Source organism: Poecilia formosa, unplaced genomic scaffold, assembly GCF_000485575.1.
Source record: "Poecilia formosa unplaced genomic scaffold, Poecilia_formosa-5.1.2 Scaffold448, whole genome shotgun sequence".
Taxonomy (NCBI): Eukaryota; Metazoa; Chordata; class Actinopteri; order Cyprinodontiformes; family Poeciliidae; genus Poecilia; species Poecilia formosa.
Genome location: NW_006800387.1, coordinates 240,679 through 263,300, shown reverse-complemented (window position 1 = coordinate 263,300; position 22,622 = coordinate 240,679). Strand labels below are relative to the sequence as shown.

General features: G+C 39.0%; 2 protein-coding genes across 3 annotated transcripts; both read left to right on the top strand.

The window, feature by feature from the left end:
* The first annotated feature begins 681 nt into the window (after positions 1–681).
* On the top strand, positions 682–5,727 carry wbp1la (WW domain binding protein 1-like a). The gene is made up of 4 exons (XM_007577630.2): positions 682–969; positions 2,091–2,193; positions 2,909–3,070; positions 4,485–5,727. Exons 1-4 carry the CDS (start codon positions 910–912, stop codon positions 4,946–4,948), a joined length of 789 nt encoding a protein of 262 aa, XP_007577692.1. The 5' UTR covers positions 682–909; the 3' UTR covers positions 4,949–5,727.
* Positions 5,728–7,079: 1,352 nt separating this feature from the next.
* Positions 7,080–20,860, top strand: nt5c2a (5'-nucleotidase, cytosolic IIa). Of its 2 annotated transcripts, XM_007577627.2 has the most exons (19): positions 7,080–7,358; positions 8,524–8,644; positions 10,455–10,487; positions 11,627–11,700; positions 12,037–12,154; positions 12,251–12,346; positions 12,978–13,069; positions 13,970–14,027; positions 14,380–14,473; positions 14,563–14,616; positions 14,704–14,787; positions 14,942–14,983; positions 15,096–15,203; positions 15,859–15,925; positions 16,383–16,553; positions 17,540–17,591; positions 17,820–17,880; positions 18,420–18,596; positions 20,002–20,860. In XM_007577627.2, the coding sequence occupies exons 2-19, from the start codon at positions 8,544–8,546 to the stop codon at positions 20,254–20,256; spliced, it is 1,737 nt and encodes a 578-aa protein (XP_007577689.1). In that variant the 5' UTR covers positions 7,080–7,358; positions 8,524–8,543; the 3' UTR covers positions 20,257–20,860. The 2 variants fall into 2 exon arrangements, with proteins under 2 accessions (XP_007577689.1, XP_007577691.1); XM_007577629.2 differs by lacking the exon at positions 10,455–10,487.
* The last annotated feature ends 1,762 nt before the right edge of the window (positions 20,861–22,622 follow it).

Below are 22,622 nucleotides of genomic sequence, written 5' to 3'. Positions count from 1 at the left end.
TCCAATCCGATCGATAGCCTACGATCGATGGCTGTATCATCTGAGAACTTCTGAACATAGCAGTAGTCTGAGTTATGTTTAAAATATGAGGTGTAGAGAAAGAAAAGGAAAGGGGAGAGAACTGTTGCCTGACTGCATACTACCGGATCGGACATACAGTCAGGAATCCTCACATGCTGTCCTCTGCTGGTGAGGTAATCAACGGTCCAGGCAGTGAGCTGACAGTCCACATCAGCTGTGTTGTGTTCAACACAGTTGTGTTCAACTGTTTTGTTTATAATCAAGTAAAATATGACAAAAAAAGAAAGGTATTTGTATAATTTTTTTTAGATAACATCTTTGTTATCAAGGAAAGGAAAAACAAAGACACAGAACCCAGAATATAAAAAAGTATGTCAGGGGTGAACGTTTCAATAGTAAATATATTGATATGACAACAAAAAATAGAAACCAGATTTTATAGACATGACTAATTAAAAATATCTAGAGATCTACCACATTCATATGTTTTTACAGCTTTTATTTTATTTTATTTTTTTTTTTTTTGTCGTACTTTTGGAAGTACGAAGTAGATAGAGTTCAATTTCCTTAACCAAAATGCTGCTACACACTCACGAACAGTAGGTGGCAGTATGAACCTTAAAGAGAAGAAGAAGAAGAAGAACGCTCTCTCGCTCTTTTTATTTTTTTAATATGGCCAAGGGCTGTGTCAAGAGCTTGGAAGTAGGGTCAGAGTGAAACAAAAAGTCAATCCCTTTAAATAAACAACGGGAACAATGTGAACGACGAACTGTTTCATTTACATCGAATCCGACGTAGTTTAACATACTTTGTGCTAGATTGTGTTAATATGTGACAGCGAGCTTCAGAGAAGTTATTTAAAACTACTAAAGACAGGTGAATTTTATCATGTCTTCACCTAAGTTTAACGATGGACTTGGAAATTCTGCTACGTCAGCTAATGTCGAGGTAAGAGCTAACCTAATGTCGGCCTCAGCTGTTGAAGTGTTTTGGCGTTTGACTGTTTACAGGCGTTAACTTGTGATGGACAGCGAAGACGTTCACACGGTAGTATACAGGCAAACTTTGCTTAGCTAGTGGGTACAAGTTGTGCTTCCGGTTACTGATCATACTAAACGGCTAACTTACCTGTAATTAAACTTCTGCGTTTAGTTCAGCAAGGAGAACGATCGTGGGAAACTTTATAGATCAATATAGACGAACAGGAACGTCAAGTTTTATTTTATTTTAAATATTTTTATAAGGAGTATCACGTTTGATTTGCTATCCAAAACATGCAATGGCGACTATTTAGTGATTTCTATTGTTTTGTCCTGAGTGTACGTTAAAGTTACATTAAAGTCAGCAGTGGTTATTTTCACCTCCCCACGCATGTTTTTGTTTGGTTTCGCATTTTAATCTTCTCTCAAGTGAAATTGTATTTCAGGTTTAATTACACTTGTAGTTGACTGTATTTGTTATGGAAGCCTACTTCCGCAACCCAGATAAAAAACAAAAAAATAATAAACTTATATCTCACAATATTGAGTGAGAAACTATATTATAATGTACAGAACCTGAGACCAAATATATGTGTGTGTGTGTGTGTGCGCATATTTCAACAGGATGCCAGAGATGGGCTGTCATGGAAATGGACCTCCTGAGTTTTTTGATCACTTATTTTTTCATTATTTTGTTTTCTCATGAATAATTAAGTTTTGTAAAAAAAAATAAATATTTAAATTTTTTTTTTTTTCCTTTTTTTGTTTTTTTTCTTATATATTGTATTGCTTTCGTTTCTATTTTTATTACTGTTTTCAGCATTTTATCATACATTCTTATCATCTTGTCTGTGGTGTTTCATCATCATTCCACTCTGATTAGTAAGCAACGGAAACTGCAAAAAAAAGAAAAAGAAAGAAATGTAAATAAAAAAAATAAAGCACGATGAAGGCTTGAATATAAACTGGAAAGTGCCTAGAATCATTGTAAGATGTAGGGAAAAAAAAAAAGAAAAACATCCCTTACTGCTTCAGAATCTTGTATTTAGAATCAGAGATGACTGGAATCTCTTTGTTTTGTGTGAATAGGCCAGACTCGTTTGCCTGGGAGTGAACAACCAGACCTACATCTGTGAATCTGGCCACTGCTGTGGACAAGCAGAGTGCTGCAGTAACTTCTATGAATTGTGGTGTGAGTTAATTTTCTATTTCCTTCTTCATTAGTAGGAGAAAGATCTCATAAACCATTAAGCATCTTATTGTTTAAATGAGTCTGTGGTATACAGTATAGATTAAAGCAAGGTTTTATTTACGATGTGTTTTTCTGTCCTAAGACAATCTTGTTATAAATAGACTAATAATGACGTTTCTCTTTCTTCTGTATTAAAAAAAAAATTCTTTGGAGTTTTCTGCATAGCCTGGGGAAAGAATGCCATGACTGTTAAAATTGTCATGTTGTACACTTACTAATACTACTTGTTTTGGTGTAAAGTCATAATCTTGTGATCTGTCCACACATATTCTCTTTAATTTTTGCCTCTATGGAGTTTCTCTACAAAAAGCTTTACAAGATTTTTTTTTTCCCCATCCACTCACTCTAATACATTACAGCCTATTGTGCATTAGAGATTCGCTGATTACAGTTTTAGAAGATGATGCTAAATACCGATGTAAAGTTCTGTCAACAACAGCTTGCAGGATTCAGAATCAATGCTATAATTTTGCAGTTTAAAAAATTTTTAATTCAATTGCAACTTTGAGTTTGTTTCAACACAGAACTCATATTTTGAGCACATTTGAGAATTTGCCTAAAGTTTAGAGTCCTGCAGAAGTCCATTTTATGATGCCATTCCAGTTATGAGCTATACATTAATATGTTTCCTTGGTGCGCTGTGATTTCCCTTCAGGGTTCTGGCTTGTATGGGCCGTGATTATTATCCTGACAGGCTTTTGCGTGTGTCAACACTGGCGGGCCAAGCAGCGTTTCCAGCAGCAGCGCCGGCAGAACGAGATCAACCTCATTGCCTACAGGGAGGTTCACAACAACTCTCAGCTGCCCCTCTATCTTCGTAAGTTGTGCTCCTAAAACCACTTGTGGACTTTGTTACCTTTACATATTCCATACCCTGAATGTAGAGGAGGGTTTCAAAAGGGCCAGTCATATGCTATGTTAAGTTTTGAGCCCAGACAACAGGCCATATGCAAGTGCAAAAAGAAATATTGTATAGGTTTCAGAATTTTATTGAAATTTTAGGCAGTACTAGTGAGCACAGTAACGTGCCTTGCTTTATTCAATCTCAACTGCAAAGTGCTGTGTGGTCTCAAGCAAAGCCTGACACAACACTCTGCGGTCCTCCTCTGCCCTGGCTGTTCCTGCACACAGTCGCTGAATCCGCCTTTGGAATGCACATGTTTGGATTGTAACTCATCAAAACCACAGCCTGGAGATTCTCCACTGCTGACATCATCAGAGCATCGATCACTGCTACACTTTGCTTTCAACTTTGTTTTCTACGGAAAACTTTGTTTTCCGTAGAAAACAAAGTTACAAAGTTACGGAAAACAAAGTTGCACAGAGAATATAAATTGTGTCCGTTATGCAATCAAAGTACTCTAATACCAAGACGGACAGACAGACTGATTGATCCAAGTTGGAAAATTGGTTTGCAGCATTGTCAGCAGGCATTTACATAAGACATACACAAACATGACAAGCAGTGAATAAAAGCAACAACATTAACAGCAACAAAGTTCAATCTCACTAATTTATGCTACCTGTTTACCGATTTAATCACTAATTATGGTATGAAAGAAATTTTGTCCTGTTTCTTGAGAATAAAAGAAGGCAGTACCGTCACCCTGAAAGAAGCAGCTCAAATGGGGACTTCACGGGATGTGGATTGTCTGCTATAATCTTGCTTGCCTTTCTCAGAAGATGCATATTTTTTCCATGCTTGGCAGAGTGGTTCCTAAAAGTTTGCTGGCTGTGGTCACTGTACTTTCTCAAGGATTTCTTCTTGACCTCAATAGCTTTTGCCAAACCAACAGATGTTACAAAAGGTTAAAATACTCTCAACGAAAGCAGAATGAAACATTACAAGCATTGAGTCATTGACTCTATAAAAAAGAAAACAGTTTCTTTAAAAAGTGCAGTCTCTGCTGAACCATGGTGTTAATAAGGTCAGCCCAGTAATCCCAGTTAAAGTGACAGTCCAGAACCTCGCCCAAAGTCTGCCTGAATCTGCTCTCCATCGATGATGGATGGGGAGAACGACTGAAGCTTCCTGAATTCATTCATTTTGTGTTCAGAACAAATTTAGATGTGCTGCACCAATTACAAAAGAAGTCCAGGACTGGTCCATCTCCTTCTACCTTGTCGTTTAACAAGTTTACCAGGCCCCTGTGGTCAGCATATTTAATTAAATGTGTTTAGCATTAATCTGCACAAGTACTAATATGCATCTGTAACACTGTCTTCTGCAGGACTTTTGCCTGTCTACCTGCTACCAGCCTATGAAGAGACAGTCAACCGACCAGCAACCCCCCCACCTCCGTACACACCTCTCCAGTTGGTACCACTGTCCGGTGACCCTCCTGAGGAAGTCTACAGCCCCCACTCAGCCGTCTCCATGCCGTGTGACGCTAATGTAGCACTTAGTGGAACTCCAGAGACGGTGCAGTTCTACTCCAGCAGTACCAATGGCCCTAACAAGGACTCAACAGCAGGCCGGTACAGGCGCTTCACTGGGGATTCTGGGATTGAAGTGTGTGAAGGCCAGGACCACCCATGGGATCAGCATGAGTTTTTTGACAGAGAAGAAATGTTAGAAGAGGAGGGCTTGAGAGGAAAGGATGAGCCAGATGGCTGTACTGATCCCCAGACTGCTGAACGGGGTCTTGCTGGTGCACCTGCAGCTGATGACACCCAAACAAAGTCTCCTGGGTGATGATGTCTGTCTTGTAGTTTTAGAACGTTGCACCTTTTGTACTAAGACGTTGGCTCTTTCTGCAGACCTAGTTATTCAGGCTGTGGGTATTCGGTTCATTAACCTAATAGTCTGATAGCTTGATTTGTACATGGATACTTGAAAATGGTCCCTTTTTAGTCTTCATCCACAAGACTATGTGGATTATGAACACAATGGGCCTTAAAAAGGATAAGGGTTGGTGTATGACACCAGATAATAATCCAGTTAGAAGGGAAATGAAATGCAGTTGTACATTATAGACCAGCTGTAAGCTGATGTGAAGTTAAAGTGTTCCACAGTGTGATTCCTTTTTAGGGATTCAGTACGGTTGTTTGAAAGCACTGAGAAGCCTCAACCTGTTGAGTCAGCTACTTGATGCACCGTCTGAGATTCCTCACTACATTACCAAAGAGTGTGGGGTGACATATTTACCTTTACTGGGGGAGACATGGATCATGTAGCATTAGATTGTCCAGGATGCATGAAACAACTGAAACAGTTTATTTTTTCCCCCAACACAATCTGAGCCTCACCTTACTATGTGCTGTTTGAAGCTGATTATTATCTACCTGCTTCAGAAGAAGTACTGAAACTTAGTGTGATCAAGGCCAAAATAATGAGTTTTTTCAAGTGTACTGTATTTCTGATTTTATCTCAACCATATGTCTCATTAGTAATGAGATGTTATGCATGTTTGTTTTTTTTAATAAATGTATTTTATCATTTTAAATGTGTTACTAAAACAATGACTACACGTCTTCTCTGTGTCTGATTTGTGCTGAATTTCTGTAACTGGCTGTATGAATATTATCAATTTGCAATAAGTGGAATTACCTCCATTTATTGCAAAGAACTACCATTGAGTGAGGTTACCACTGACCACAAAGTTTAACAGAACCTTCTGTTTTCTTCATGCAGACTCAAAGCACTCAATCAGAGGGAGGTTTGTTCTATTTGGTTCCTGTACTAGTTTAGTAGTTGCTGTATCTGAACTGGGCTCTTCTATCAACGTGTATTCAGGTTTTAAAGAGCTGCACTTTCAAAACCATTAACATGTTCCGTCATATCTAGTCTGCTGAAAACCAGGCCGTTGTTCTACGCTTTGCTTCGTCCAGAGGATCTGGCCTCTTGACTATTGAGAAACGATTGCTTCCCGGAGGCGTGACCTCTGTTGACGCTTTAAATTTTATCCAATTGCTAACTTTTCCTGTGACTTATGGGTAGAAGCAGTTTGATACTATGAAGTTGCCTGCACTGTAAACTGTCATCCTTCACTGTGAAGATTGAAGTGCCAGTACAAACCAGATGGCTGTTGATGTTAATTTAATGTTTGGAAATGTGGCCAACACAGACTGAATGACTTCCTTCACTTCCTCTGTAGTCATTGCTAAAACTACCGGGAGACTACAATTCTAGCGCAGAAATTCAACATTATCATTCAAAACTTCTGATTGCTGATTGGCCCGGTTGAAATTCTACTGGAGGAATCCAAGTAAATGGGGGAAAGCCCAGACTGAGCTGTGAAATGCAGTGTTTCCCCCAGAAAACTTGCTAAGTTCAGTGGATGGGGCGCTGAGGCGGTCCACCATGTTTTTGTATTAAAAGGTGTTAAGTTGACAGAAAATGGAAACATTACTTGGTAACTATATGTTACAGGAAGACATAGGCAGTGAAATGCTATTTAAACCCACAACTATAGAATCTTAAAAAACAACAAAACAATTTAAAAAATGTTTTATCTTGCATATGTGTAAAATTAATCAACTTTTGTTGCAAAGTGCTCCACCAGAGGTAAATATGTGAGCATTTTAGGTTATGTGCCAGACATTTTGATTCATAAATAAATGTCTTGAAGAGGAAGAAAACATGTATGTTTAAAAATATTCATAATCAAAAGTCTGCCTTGCCCAAATGAGGCCTACCTTTTTTAATTTCCTTTTTTGCAATTAATAGAGGTAATATCTTCTGCTGTCTTGGTTTAGACAAGAAGGGACGACCGCTCCAAGATGGCCGCCGTATTTCCTATTGTTGTCCTATGGTTCCTCCCGTACGGCATTTGGTAGCATGCTGAAACCATAGACATAATTCTTGATATATGTCTATGGCTGTAACGACAACAGGAAGAGCAGGGAGTATTGGTTTAAATCGGCTAGAAGAACAACCTGCATGCATTGTTTGTTCTTAAACTTTTCTGCACATCTACAGACTGATAAATGTGCTGCTCTTATTCCTCAGTAACTCTTAGTGTTCCATATGACCGTCTCAGCACTCAAACAGTTGTGAATCAGAGCGTCCTTCCGGATGATCCAATCATAGCGCAGACCTCTCGGAGCTTGTCACTACTGCGCACGCTCCTCCCACAGTTACTGTCCAAGTTAACGTAGAGACGGTAAGTGGTGTTTTTAGTCGAGTATTTATTCATTTCTTTCCGTTTTAATTAGCTTTATTGGAAGAAAATGCTTCCTGTTGTTCTTCTGGCTCTGACTTCCTGTGTCGGCGTTAAATGGCTGCTGTTTGACTGCTGGCTTCTCTCAGACACCTCCAGCTGCCTGCGAACCACAGTGTCGCAATGCGATTTCAAAAGGACTATCATGGCTATGTTTGCACACAGTTTACTCCGGCTTGTTGTACTTTCTAATGTGTCTAATGTATCCGAGATTTATGAAATAATTGTCGGGTTTGACCAGGTTTTAAACAGAGGCAAATATAAGATATCGCATGGCATATACAGCTGTGAGGCCACCTTCCTGCTTCTGCAGGAATTAAGATGGCAAGCAGCTTGGTTCATTGTGCATTAAATATCTAGTCATTAGCCAGTAAGAGCACCGCTATAAAGGCAGTTTGCTGTTCTGGAGCATACAGGTGTGTGTTAACGGAATACACCAGTAACTCGTATGTTATCAGCATTTGCAAAACTATTGCAAACCAAATGATTCCACCTGAAAGAGCTCACTAACATGGGCCACTGCTCCTGTAAGAACTGCTGGCATCCAGGCTCAGAGTTGGGTTGCAACTAGTGAAATTTACTCAGTTACATTTACTTTAATAACTTTTTTTCCCCTTTAAAATGTAGTTTTAGGAGTATTTTTACTACACTGTACATTTTGCTTTTTCTTGACTAATTTTATTATGAAGTATTGTTACTCTTGAGTAAAATTTCTGGATTCTCTAACCACTGTGAGTAACTTCTTTGAATGAGAACAAACATGTTTTAACCAAAAATTCACTAGACACACACTTGCAGTTATTAATTACGTTTTTTATTGAAAGAAACTGAAAAGTTACATACTGCAGCTTTAAAGCATGTATAATATTTGATGTATTCTTGTTCATTAGACGTTGTATTTACCTACTTATTGTACATGAAAAGAACAAAGATTATACTTCATATTCACAAGCAAAACGTCCTCTGTTATTTTTTTGAAAAATTTCACTGAAAAAAAGTCTAGATTCAGGAACACTGTCTCAGTCTTACTCATGTCACAGACTCCTGTTTTTGTCTCAAAATGGATCAGCCTGATTCTGACTCTAATGAGCAAACCTTTTCACCGCAGGAACATTTTCAACGTTTAAGATGACGACTTCGTGGAGTGACCGTCTGCAGAACTGTGCTGAACTCCCGGCCAACATGGACGGCATTGCAATGAAGAAGTATCGACGCGAAGCTCACCACAGGTACAGTCACACCTGTGTTTCAGTTGTATAACACCTGTATAACAGGTCCATGGTTCCTGTTATGACATCACTGTAGAGTTGTCAAAATAATCAATATCTTAATATATGTGATACTATAAAAATTAATTGCTCAAAGGTACTTAGGTGCATCAAGATCAATATGAACTGAGCCATTTATAATTATTTGTCAAAATTGTGGCACTTCTTTCAGCAGCTGTGCTGCAATAAGAGACACTCCGCCCCTCCCCACAGTCACTAACCTGATCAAAACAAATACTTGCTGTAAGTTTTAATCTCTGAAACATTGTGAAGGCATCTGGGAAAACATGAGCAACCCTTTTTATAGCTGATGAATAGCATTGTTTGGAGATAATTCCCCCATGAATGCTGCAAGCTAATGCTGTAACACTGATGTTTGAGATAGGATCGACCCCCTCCCCCCCAGTCCTGTAAAATATGGAATGTATTTGGCTGATGGATGTTGCGCTCCGTATTGAACCGATACAGATTGTTCTGTATTTCTGTACATGTCTGATAGACACGCCTATTACACACGTGTCAACGCTAAGAGTAACAATGATGATCAAAATAAAACACACAGAACGCTACGATTGGAAGCTGTTGTCACGGTTGCCTAGAGACGGACACCACACAGCCGAGGCGAGATGCTATCAACCCGGGTCGTTTCAAAATGTCACATGATTCAGGTTTAACCCCACATTTAACTCAGGGGTAACTTGACTCAGAATTGAACTAACCTGGTTGATATCTCCTGTTCTGAAACCAAAAACTCTGAGTATCACAGAGCGGTGTAGCTCAGTGAAGCAGTAACAAACCCTCTGCTTGACATAAGATAATAAATCACAGATCCCCCATCACTCAAAAAAAAATTTTTTAAATAGATTTTACCAATTCCGACAACTATTTTCATGCCTTTTGGACCTGCACACCTGTTCAACTCTTCTGGATATCAGTAACAGAAAAACTCTCTACCATTTTGGGTTGCAGAGTCCCAGAGTTTCATGTGGATCCACTTCTTGTTTCTCCAACTATTGCCAAGAAAATAATACTTCTCGATTGGAAATAAGAAAACTCACCAAATATTAACATCGGGACAAACCTTCTTACTAAATATATACATCTGGAAAGCTAAAATGCTACATAAATAGAAAGTATAGTTGGTATATGCTACAGAAAAATTATTGCAATTCAAAAAAATTATTTTGATTATCAATATTTCACACTCTGACATTACAATAATATTATGTTTTGTGATACGTTGTGCAGCTGTACCTGCATCACAGTTGTTTTATGCTAAATGTTCATACTTTTAATTGTGGAGTTATGAAACGTTTACATAAAGAAATTTGAAAAGACTAGTCAGACCTGAAGGAAAACTGGAAATGATCGACTTCTGATAGCCTTGCAAGTTCATCTTTAATGATTGCTATGCTTTGAGTGTATTTAGTGAAATTATTGCAAAGAAAAAACCAATACAGAGAATCACACAAAAGAGTCTATTCCCATTGTAACAAGGAGCAGTTTTGTCAATCTGAAATGAAGAATTTGTATTTACTTTTTTTTTGTAAAGAAACTGCTTCTACTCTTTTGAACTTAAAGGCCTGTCAGAATGATTGCATATTAACATTATTTGAGTTGATGAGGATCATCTGGCAGAAACAAATCAATCTGTGTTGATTTGAACTTTCTGTATTAACATTAGTGGCTTCAGACATATCTAGTCTCTCTGGTTTATGCATATTGCTACATGAGTTCAGTAGTAATCCTACATGTATTTTCTATTGCAAAGCTTTCCGAGGGATCTGGCTCATCCTGCAATGAGGTACGCATCCCTTTTGTTTTTGAAGCACACTGTTATGACCGGTGTTATAATTTCCATGATATGACATAATTCTTCATAATACTTTCATAAAATGTCATCAGTACTGACACAACACCCAGTAGGTGGTCCATGTGAGTGTTTTGGTTGTGAAATCTAAATGGTGTCACAGATTATATGACTGTATTTTAGAATCAAATTCAAAAATACTTTGAAACCAGAGATAAATTAGATGTTATAACTCATATTATTCAAGGTTCTTCCGATGGTGATGGTTGTGCGCATGGATCTCCTTAAAGTGGATCTGAAGAAACTCCAGACTAAACACAGACTGTTGTTCTAAGACAGTCTCATGCAGAGGATGGTCAGGGTTGTCCATAATTTTCATGATTTTATGTAAAATCAATTGCCTCCAAAGAGTCCACATTCGTTCCCAGAGCAGAACCGGCCTTCTTTATCAGATTTTGGGTTTTTTAGGTCCCTGGTTCTGATGGCAGTAGAAGAGACGACTGTCTCAACAACAGACTTGTAGAAGATCTGCAGAACAGAACAGTCAGTGATGGGATGAGGGACATCAATTGCTGCAACATTTATCACCTTGTTAGACGTCTTTCTACCTCTGGAACTTTAAAGTCTCAGTAAAATAAATTTGAGTTTATGGGCGTTATGATGCATCTAGGAGTCAACAGTTGCATGAGGCTCTGCGTGTAGCAGCTCTGACTTGGTGTCCTTGTTGCTCTGAACAGATGTGTTCCATACCAAAGTGATTAAGGATAAATTAACACGTTTTCAGGCTCACGTATGAAACAGCGTGTCAGTCATTTTAATTTTTTCAGCTCTCCATTTTGTTTTGATTAAAAAGTGTCTCATGCTCCCTCTGGGTAATGCATATCTTCATCATCCCAGTAACATCCTAATGTTGCCATGTAACAACTTGAAAGAATTTTATCTATTTGAATGTGTAGCGCATGTCTGTCTGTGCTTATAAATGTATTTTGGGAGAATTATTTTGCTTTTGCAACTCACTGTGTCTTTTGATCAGTCATTTACCTAGGAGTCGCTTGGAGGGAATCAGAAAAGTGCACAATTAAAAAAAGACAAAAGAATTGCTCTTAATTGTAACTAGATGCTTGTCATTGCAGAGTGTTTGTCAATCGAAGCTTGGCCATGGAAAAAATCAAGTGCTTTGGATTTGACATGGATTATACTCTTGCTGGTAAGTACAGTATAACCCTAATTTAAAACAAAAGTCATCTGAAGGTTTCTGAGAAAACAAATTTGGTAAAAATTCTGTAAATAAATCCTAATAACATCCCTGAATGTGTTCTCTCTGTTTAATGGAAGAATTTAGTTTTGGTTCAAATTCTGTTTCATCATTTAAATACTTCTATCTGTCCCCTGTATACAGTACTTTTAGGGAAATGGTTTCGTATTTAAAAAAGAAATTGAATTATTTGCTAGCATTTTTATGTATTTTTAATATAGTATGAACTTAAGTGGTTCAGACATTGTGTTATGCTGTGACGATCATTCTGCCTCCCTTCCTGTACAGTGTATAAATCTCCAGAGTACGAGTCACTGGGATTTGACTTGACCGTTGAGCGTCTGGTATCCATCGGTTACCCCCAAGAGTTGCTCAACTTTGTCTACGATCCCTCCTTCCCCACCAGGTGGGTTCCTCTCGGCGTCTTGTTTGGTTTTCTGACTCAGTCGTTGTTGCAGAGATCGAATCTCTTACCTTCACTTATCTGTCTGCATCATCTCAGAGGTCTGGTGTTTGACACCATGTTTGGCAACCTGCTAAAAGTGGATGCCTATGGGAACATTCTGGTGTGTGCACACGGGTTCAACTTCTTGAGGGGGTGAGCTTCACACGCTGACATCTCTCCCTATTCCACCACATAGTGAGACACTGAGGTTCTAATCGCAACCAGGTAGCAGACATGATATGTACAACGTCTCACTAGAGCTTATGCATTATGTTTGGCTAGCAGCAGTAGGCTTGTCACGATAACAAATTTTGCTGGACGATAAATTGTTCCAGAAGTTATTGCGATAAACGATAATATTCTTTTGAGACAATTCTTAAGTAATATAGAAGTAATAGCAAAATAATAATGCAAGAGCACATTCTAAAAGGTTAGTAAACTTTACAGTCAAATGAACATTTAACACTGGAACTGGAAGAAATTTTATATATCAAAACTAAATAAACAAAGCAATAAATAAAATCAATTTTGAAGTGTTTGTAAACAAAATTGTCCTTCAAAAAATGGGATAGTTGAGACCAAAGCACCAGACTGAAGATTTTTATGATCCAGTTTTTGGTAGAAAGAGAGGTCAAAAGGATAAATGATAAATCATGCCAATGGAAATTATTGGCTTTGTTTTAATTTATCATACGATTAATTAATTTATTGCTTATTGTGACAGGCCTAAACACCAGCATTTAAATGGCCCATTCACAGCTGACTGTGTTGTTTCTGTGCACAGACCTGAGATCAGAGAGATGTATCCCAACAAATTCATCCAGCGTGGAGATACCGACCGTTTCTACATCCTGAACACACTCTTTAACCTGCCGGGTTAGTATAAGCTCCTTTTACATCTCCATTCTAAAATGAAACATGACCCCAGACTCTAAAGCCCTGAGTATATGTGGGTGAAACTAACCAGAATTATTTCTTACTCTGTATCTCAGAATTTAAGGTAAAACACAGCGATAGCTTCAGAATGACTGGTCAAATATTTGGAAGAATGAAAAAAATATAATGATAATTAAAGCTGCAAGCAGCCTCAAACAGTCAAACGACCCCTTGATCTCCAACACCGCCACCCCAGTTTTGTAGTCAACATCCTAACTAGTCACGCACTTGGCGACTATGTGGTACATTTGGGAAATTTTCTAAAGGGCCTTCAGTGCTGCACCTTCCATCCCCCAGCCCACACAGTCCAACCAGCAGTCGGTACTGAGAAGAATTCAGCATCTTGTTGCTCTGTGTGGTCAGACAACTTGACATCAGAATGTGTCAAAGAATAAAACCAAGATGTGCAGCAAGCAAATCAGTGACTTCCTGTTGGGAGAGGGCGGGGTTAAGGTGATGTCATCATGTTACCATGTGAACGTAATGAGATGAGTGCTCGTCTGTTAAAACGCTCAGAAAGCGTGATACAGCAAGCATCCCACGCGTGGACGGTTTTCTGCCTCAATGTTTAACGGCGAATTGGCAGATTTTGGGGCCGAGCCTTGCCCATGTGCCTTGATGCAGAAAAAACCAGGAAGATGGAAAAACATCCACAGTTCAGGTCCTTGCCGGATATCCAATAACTTTGCACAATAATCCAAATACAGTGAAAATCACCACCATAGGTAATGAGTCAACACAGCCAAAAAACCTTTGGCCATGCCAGTCATGTGTTTTGTGGCAAAGCAAATTTGATGTAATACTGTATAATCAGATGGTTCATTTTGTTTTCCTCCACAGAAACGTACCTCTTCGCTTGTTTGGTGGATTTCTTTACTAACTGTCCCAGATATGCAAGGTACACACACACACACACACTCTGCCTCAGTCTGTGGGAGCGATTCCAATGTTTTAGAGCATTGGAATCTAAAGGATTTCCAGTGTTCCTGTATTTCCGGTTCTGGTTTCCTTTTTTCATTATAAGTTGCTTCAGAGGGCTCTTAGACTGAGCACAGGCATTTGTGCTCAGTCTAAAAACAGCAACAAGAAACCAGAACATAAGCTTTGAAAGATCTTTAAAAGAAATAGTCATCAAGACAAATTTTCAGAAATGACTAGAAAGACTGACCGCTTTGAAGAACACACAAAAAACTGGTTGGCAGAATGTTGAGTAAATTAATGGTGAAAATGCTCTGTGAACCTGTCTGCAGTTGTGAATCTGGCTTCAAAGATGGCGACCTCTTCATGTCATACAAGAGCATGTTCCAGGACGTGAGAGACGCTGTGGACTGGGTTCACTTCAAGGTAAACCCTGTTCCTGTTCTTTAATAACTCCTTGGCTTCTGCTTTCACTTTGTTCACTCTCTCTGCTGGCTCTCACTTGATGTTCATAGGGAACCTTGAAAGAGAAGACGGTTGAGAACCTGGAGAAGTATGTGGTAAAGGATGTAAGTGGACTCGGCTTTCCGTGAAACCTGACGTCTGACTGTAAAGAACTGTTGGGTTTGACTTGTGTTGTTGGTGTTTGTGGACAGCCGAAGCTCCCTCTGCTCCTCAGCCGCATGAACGAAGTGGCTAAAGTATTTCTGGCCACCAACAGTGATTATAAATACACTGAGGTAAGTTTCTTCTTTCTTCATGATTAACTTGTGTAGTTCTATTATTTCTTATTTTTCTTGGAATAAATCTACTGTGAGGTTTTATTTTTCTGAGACCGTTTATTTTTATTCTGTTTTCATTGGTGTTAAAAACATGTCTCCTATCTTCTTGCAGAAAATCATGACCTACCTGTTTGACTTTTCTCATGGACCAAAGGTGCGTCGAGTTTATCGGGAACCTGAATAGAATCAGAATCATGGCCGTTGTGACATTTTTTAAGACAAAGCATCATGCAGAACACTTCCTCATGCGTGTGCTGTTCCCCCAGCCAGGAACTCCTCACCGGCCCTGGCAGTCCTACTTTGACCTGATCCTGGTCGACGCCCGCAAGCCCGTGTTCTTTGGGGAAGGTACAGTTCTGCGGCAAGTCGACACTGTAAGTGTGTGCTATGAGATAGACTTCAAAGTTATGGAGCAAAATCATCTGTTGTTCAGACAGATTTGAAAATGTTTTCTCCTTTTGTGTGTTAGCAATTTACAGAAAACTCAGCAGGCTCATAATAATACACTGAAGCTTTGATCTCTTCCACTCCCAGTAAAGCCTCTGAATTCACTCAATAGTATTTCATCCAGCAGCAAGAAAACAAGCCTAAGCATACCTTCTCCAAGCACAAAGTAGTTCTCTACTGGCCAAGGCAGTCACCTGATTTAGATCCAGCTGACCATGGCTTCTTTGTTCTAGAACGCCTTTAGCGTTCTAAGACGAACGCTAAAGGGACAAATAAATAGTAGCTGAAGATGGATGCAGATCATCATCTTCATCATCATCATCATCATCATCACTGAGGATCATGAACCAGACTTTTAAGTCGTGATTCTGTGTAGGGAAACTACAGAGCAGAGTAGCTTTAATTTACGCCTACCACCTTTCCCCAAACATGACGGCGTCCTGAAGTGAGAGGAGCCGTAACAAACTATGCACCTTATTCGTGTCTAAGTTAGGTTCAGGCCTCATAGCGAGAAGCTAAAACCAGACGCCATTGAATGTCGTGTTCTCTGAAAGTGTGTGATGAATCTGTGGATTGTTTCAGACCACGGGTCGGCTGAAGATCGGCACATACACCGGACCGCTCCAGCACGGCATCGTGTACTCTGGAGGTAAATGTTCCAATGGGCAGATATTTGTAAGCCATCCCCTCAGTAATTATTGAATAAAAGAAAAAAAATTAATCAGCGCCATTTCCAAAAGTATCTACACCCTTAAACCTTCGCTCAGTTTGTCATGTTACAAACCAACTTCCATCTGTTTTATTGGGATTTCATAAGAAAGACCAACATTGCTAGTAGTGCATTATTGTGAAGTTGAAAGTTTTCAAAATGCTGTACTTATAAAACTCAGAAAACTATGCATTTTTACTCAATTCTTTAATTGGACTTTTTCCAATAAATGAGTTCCAGACCTTAATTTTGGCTGATTCCAGTGCCAGTTTTTCACTGGTGCTAGTAAAGAACCTGTTTATTTTTCCAACACCAAAGAGCAAGAGACATGTAATTGTTAACATCTAATTCAGCCTCCGATCAGACCTTCTAATACTCCCTTCACTTTCTCTCTCAGGATCCTCAGACATCGTTTGCGACTTGCTGGGTGCTAAAGGAAAGGACATCATCTACATTGGAGACCACATTTTTGGAGACATTCTAAAGTCCAAGAAGCGTCAGGGCTGGAGAACGTTCCTGGTCATACCGGAGCTGGCCCAGGAGCTTCATGTGTGGACTGACAAGAGCGGTGAGAGGCCTCAGCATCACATTTAAAAGGGACCCGTCAGTTTTTTAGGCAGTATGTCATGGAACAAGTTAGAAAGCTGAACAGTCAGTAACATACACACATGGACAAAATTGTTGGGACCCCTCGATTAATGAAAGAAAAACCCACAATGGTCACAGAAATAACTTGAATCTGACAAAGGTAATAATGAATAAAAATTCTATGAAAATTAACTGAAGAAAGTCAGACAACATTGCTTTTCATATATGCTTCAACAGAATTATTAAAATAAATAAACTTATCAAACTTGCCTAAAATCATGTTTGATATATGTATGTCTAATTATATACAATATAGCATTTTAATAACTACTAAAGGTAACATAGTTATTTGTTTGAGCTATAAAATGACACCATGTAGATGGAAAATGTTGTACTGCCCCTTTAATGCGTCAAGCTGGCTCTAGAATAATAAATCTGAACTGTGGCCACGCGTCCGTTTCCATTAGTTTCTTTGTAAAGCTGTAACTTTTCAGGAATCTGGTTCAAATATTCATGCATAGCCTGACATACATGATGAAAACGTAGCTCTGATTTGCTTGTTTTCATACCGTTAAGTAATTATTACTCACCTGCTTTTTGCAAGTGCAAAATGCATCCGACAGAACTGAGCTGAGAAGGTTGTACAGCTCCTCCATGTATTCTGTCACCATGGTGACAGAATACATGGCTGGTCAAATATTTGGAAGATTAAAAAAGTATAATAATAATAATAATAATAATAATAATAATAATAAAATAGAAGATACAGGAAGAACCTCATAATTGTAGCATGTTATTGTGATAACATTGAAAAGCTGCCAATTTGCTGCGTGTTCCACAAATTTTGCAGGCTAAATGATGTCTGAGTGGGAGAGATGAGCACAGTTTCATACTCAGCTTTGTGGTTAAAAATTGTTGTTCAGCTGCTCCAAGTAAGCTGACTCATCAGTGTCGTTTTCTCTCCAGCCATCTTTGAGGAACTTCAGTCACTTGACTGCTTTCTCGCAGATCTATACAAGTAAGGTCCTGTTTTTTCTTTAAATATATGTGTTGTGTACTAATGGATTCTTACAACATATCCTTTAACACGTACTTATGAAACTGCAGGATGTGCATTTCTTCTATCATACTTCAACTATTGACAAAGAAGCGTGATCATAGAGAGGGTTCTGCATGACCATGACGTGATCTTGCAGAACCCTTACTTTAACTAGACAGGTGAACCCTCCCATGTTTCCATCTTCAGGCATTTGGACAGCAGTAGTAATGAAAGACCTGACATCAGCTCACTGCAGAGGCGCATCAAGGTAATACCTTATGAAAGATAACAAAAAAAAAATTAAAAATCTGAACAAAAGTCTATGAAATGAACAAATTACAACTAACTTAACAGAGCAACTCCAAAGGCTGCCATCACTACTCTAGAAATAGAAACATAATTTAAACCATGTGGTTTTTGTCAACACAGTCAACTTTATTCACATTAGTTTAAAAAGTTTTCAGTCTATGGAAACCCAGTAGATTCTATCGAGTCATTGACTTGCAGCACTCGTTTTCCACTGCAATTAAATATTTTCTCGACATGGTGCAGCTGCCATTTTTATAGAAACCAACGGATATTTGAATTTCTCTGGATTTCTTTGCTTTCACTATCACAGCCACATGCACTGCATCCGGAAGGTATTTTCAACTTTGGTAGAATTTTTTGAGGAAATTGATTAATTTAATACATTTTTAAATAAAGCTGTACCATACCAAAATGTGTAAAAATAAAGCACTGTGAATACTTTGCATGTTATCTTATGCAAGCTGTGACCGTTCTCTTTGATCAACATGTTGTCTACAGAAAGTCACCCATGACATGGACATGTGCTATGGAATGATGGGAAGTCTATTTCGCAGTGGATCCCGGCAGACGCTGTTTGCCTCCCAGGTGATGCGCTACGCTGACCTGTACGCGGCCTCTTTCATCAACCTGCTCTACTACCCCTTCAGCTATCTGTTCAGGGCTGCACATGTACTGGTGAGTTTATTATTGCTTCATTTTAGATCTGAGCTTCTCAGTGTTGACATCTGACTCATTGTGGGACTATTTGGTAATCTTTTATATTCCTTGCTGCTTATCCAGCACAACTATATATAGTTACTTGAATGGACTTTTGCTAGCAGGGATGCCTTCACCTGTTTTAGATGAGAGCGGGACGCTAAAGCTAAAGGAGTTGTGTTGGAGACATCAGCACAGAAACAGGATTTTGTGGTAAATGTGGTTTAACTGGTCTAGACAGACATCTCAGGGTTTAATAATACTATGATGACATTGTGCTGCCGGTGGCCAAGCATGCTGGTGGAAAGCCAATAATGTGGGCATGTTTTGCACTAAATAGAGCCTGAACTGCTCTGCATATTTTTTCATATTTATTTATTCATATACAGAGCAGTGTTATACTGATGTATAACTATTACACTATACAAGGTTTCCTCCAGAACCTTGCTAAGCCTGGTGGTTGGGTGCTAGGGCGGTCATTCATCCAGCGGCCCATTGGGTTTTTGAGTTAAAAAATGTTTAAAGTTGACAGGAAATTTGAAAATATTACTTGATAATTATGTGTTATTGAAAGATTGGAAGATTAATACCTGAACACCAAAAGGGAAACCCTGCTATAATATAGTACAGTATTATACTATAGTACAGTGATATTGTATTGCACCATATTATAGTATAACACTATGTATTATATATAGTACTTCATATATTATAATAAACCTAACCCCTAACCTGTATAATAAATGGCCCTGTCCAAGTCCAGACCGAAACCAGATTGATCAGATATCCAGTAATAACCCTTTCATTCTATTGGCTCAGAGGTTGCCAGGCGACTGTACATTTTTCGTTCCAAGCGCGAGCAGAAAATGATTTGCAAGTGAGCAGAGAGGTTTGCAAGCGAAGATTTGATCCGAGCAAAGACAAGTTTTGAGCGTGAGGAGAAAGGTTTGAGAGAGCACAGCAACTATTTGACAGTGAGCATTGGTTTTGGGTTCAAGCATTACAAGTTTTGAGAACAAAAGACATGAAGTCCTGCTTTCAATCTGAAAATATAAGCACAATATTAAAAGTTTTGAGAACAAAAGACATGAAATCAAGCTTTCAGACTGTAAATGCGTGCTCTCAAATTATGGCAGGAAAATTCCCCCATAAATATGGGGGAACATCAGGCAACTGGCCAGAAACATATTTCTGCAGTCCTCAATGAATTAAAGGCCATTTGCCAATTTCCGCCACTCCGCCATGGAACGCACTCTGCAGCAGTTACACACCAATGAGAGCATTTAATGCCAAAACACACAGGATAAGGTTGGATGACGAGTCGCTAGCTCTCCCCTTCGCCTGCCTGTCTGCCTGAGCTCTGCTTCTGTGTCTCGTTGTCCAGATGCCTCACGAGTCGACGGTGGAGCACTCACACGTCAACCTGATAGACACGGAGTCGCCGCTCGCCACCCGCAACCGCCGAGACTTTGATGTCAAAGAAATGGAGATCAAGCGGCACCAGCTCACTCGATCCATCAGTGAGATCCAGCCGCCTCACCTGTTCCCCCAGGCTCCACAGGAGATCACCCACTGCCACGACGAGGACGACGACGAGGAGGAGGAAGAGGAAGAGGAGGAGGAAGAAGAAGAGGAGTGAAAGGAAGCAGATAGATGAGCCTTATCTCTGTTGCACATTTTATTTGATTGTTCAAAGCGTAATGTTTTTGTCCAACTTTCAAGCGGCTGATGGATATTTAATCTCATCCAGGTTTGCTGGTTTGGCCCGGATCATGAAGCCAGTTTGGATCTAGTTGTTCTTAGTAAAGGATTGTAAAGGATTCAGGCATAAGCAGATACAGCAAATAGAAAAGACTGAATTATACTGTATGTTTGTGTGTGTGTGTGTGTGTGTGTGTGTGTGTGTGTGTTTAGGTCCTGCTGGTTTCTGTTCAGCCATCAGCTTCTCCACTCAGTCGGAGCTCTTTTTTCTTACTGCCATTTTGCTCTTTTGCTTTTGTTTTCCTGCAGCGTTATGCACAAGTCTGCCAGTCTGTGCATGAAGGCAAAGAAGCAGCTTTATACTATGTGCTCATTTAAATATGTGGCAGCAGATTTACAATTTGTATTACGTAAAGGCAGACCAATCAATTAAAACCATCGCAACTGCTGGACTGTCAGATAAATGCTGGTGATAAATATCTTCATCAGTCTTTCATCTTGTGGGTGGTTAGTGTATCAAAAAACATTTGTGTAATAATATTTAAAAAAGGCTCCAAGCAGAGACCTGAGCAGCTTCTGCAGGTTGTTAAACGGTTAAACCTCATAACATGTTATCAGCTTCCACTTCCTGTTCTCTGACACTCTGACAGGCTGCTGCTGTTACGACATCTCAGACCAGCTCAGATGGTCAGGATGTGGTCAGATTGTGCAGCTGTACAGAGAATCCTGTAAACATGGTCAACTAATTCTGCAGAGGTGTTTTAGGTTTTACTGGATGGACTGATGGATTATTCAATATTCTAGCTCTAGTTAATTGACCCTCAGGTCGATTAGTAAGTTGGTCTAAGTTGGTTAAATTTCAGTCTCTCTTTTTAACTGATTTGAGTCTGTTCCTCATCTAGATTCATGGTACAACAAGAACACAGATCAGCCTTCAAAAATGTTTTTTTTCTTTTGTCTTCCTGCTGTGAGAAGTTATTCATTATTAACTCATGTAATCTACCTGTTTAGGAAATGGCTCACATTGAGTCTTTTTCCCTCAGCAACAAAGTTCGCTAACACTTTATTTGATGGGGTGTGCATAAGACTGACATGACACTGTCATAAACATGACATAATATCTGTTATGAACATGAAGGAGTCTTTATGAATAGCTATGACTGTTGCCATGAAGTGTCATTTGGTAATTAGTGACACTTTTAATGCAAAGTTGCTCTAAAAATGGCCTGAAAAGTCCATTAAAAGTGCCGACTTTGCATTACTTTGTAATGACACTTTAATGCAAAGTTGGCACTTTTAATGGATTTTCAATGCAACTTTTAAAGCAACTTTGCATTAAAGGTGTTATTATTTACCAAATGACACTTAATGACAACAGTCATAAACACTAATAAAGACTCCTTCATGTTCATAACAGATGTTGTGTTATGTTTATGACAGTGTCATGTCAGTCTTATGTCAAATAAAGTGTTCATACAGAAGTGTTTTCATCCCAATTTTGTTGTTCTACACCTAGTCGATATGATGTTTACTTGTTATAAAAAGATTTTTTAAACAATCTCTCATCATCTCTATTGTCTCTGCGATTTAAGCATTTGGAATTTTTTCTCTTAGACATCCAATCTTCATGTGAATTATATTTTGTTGTTGTTGTTGTTATTGTTCCCTGTGTAAAAATGTTGAACTGTAATCAGAATTTTTGGATATCAGACTGTAAACAAAGGATAGGAAATCCTTTGCAGTTTTGCAACCATTAGTAGCTGAATTTAATGATTAATTATTTTGGCCAGTAGAGGCCAAATTAACCGCTACACATTGGAGTATTTGTTCCTTCAGGCAGGAGGATGACATGAACCAGGTCAGTCTGACTGATGACCTGTGATACGTGTGATTCTGAATCCTCCTACTGAATCACACAGTAACGCAACATAACCCAGTTTTTGTGTTATAAGAAACATGTTTCCTTCGATATTAATTTTCTTTATGCGGGGTTCGACCTGTCGCTTGACTTGATACTGTTATTGGGAGAAAAGGGTGGACATCTTGCAGTCTCTTGTTGTCCCAAATGAGCCATTTTCTGTAACAAGGTGTCTGTGTGGGCACCTGTGTCATCACTGATGCCGCCGTGGCTGTAGACGTGTTTCACATGCTGGAATGTTTAGTTGATCGAAGTTCACGTAACACAACAGTCAGTTTCTTAGTAGAACCTTCTACTGATAAAGATTCAAAGTTTTACTTTCATGTTACAGAGATGCTGGAAAGCAACTTCTTTTCGATATTCATTCAAAAGCCAAATTTAGCCAA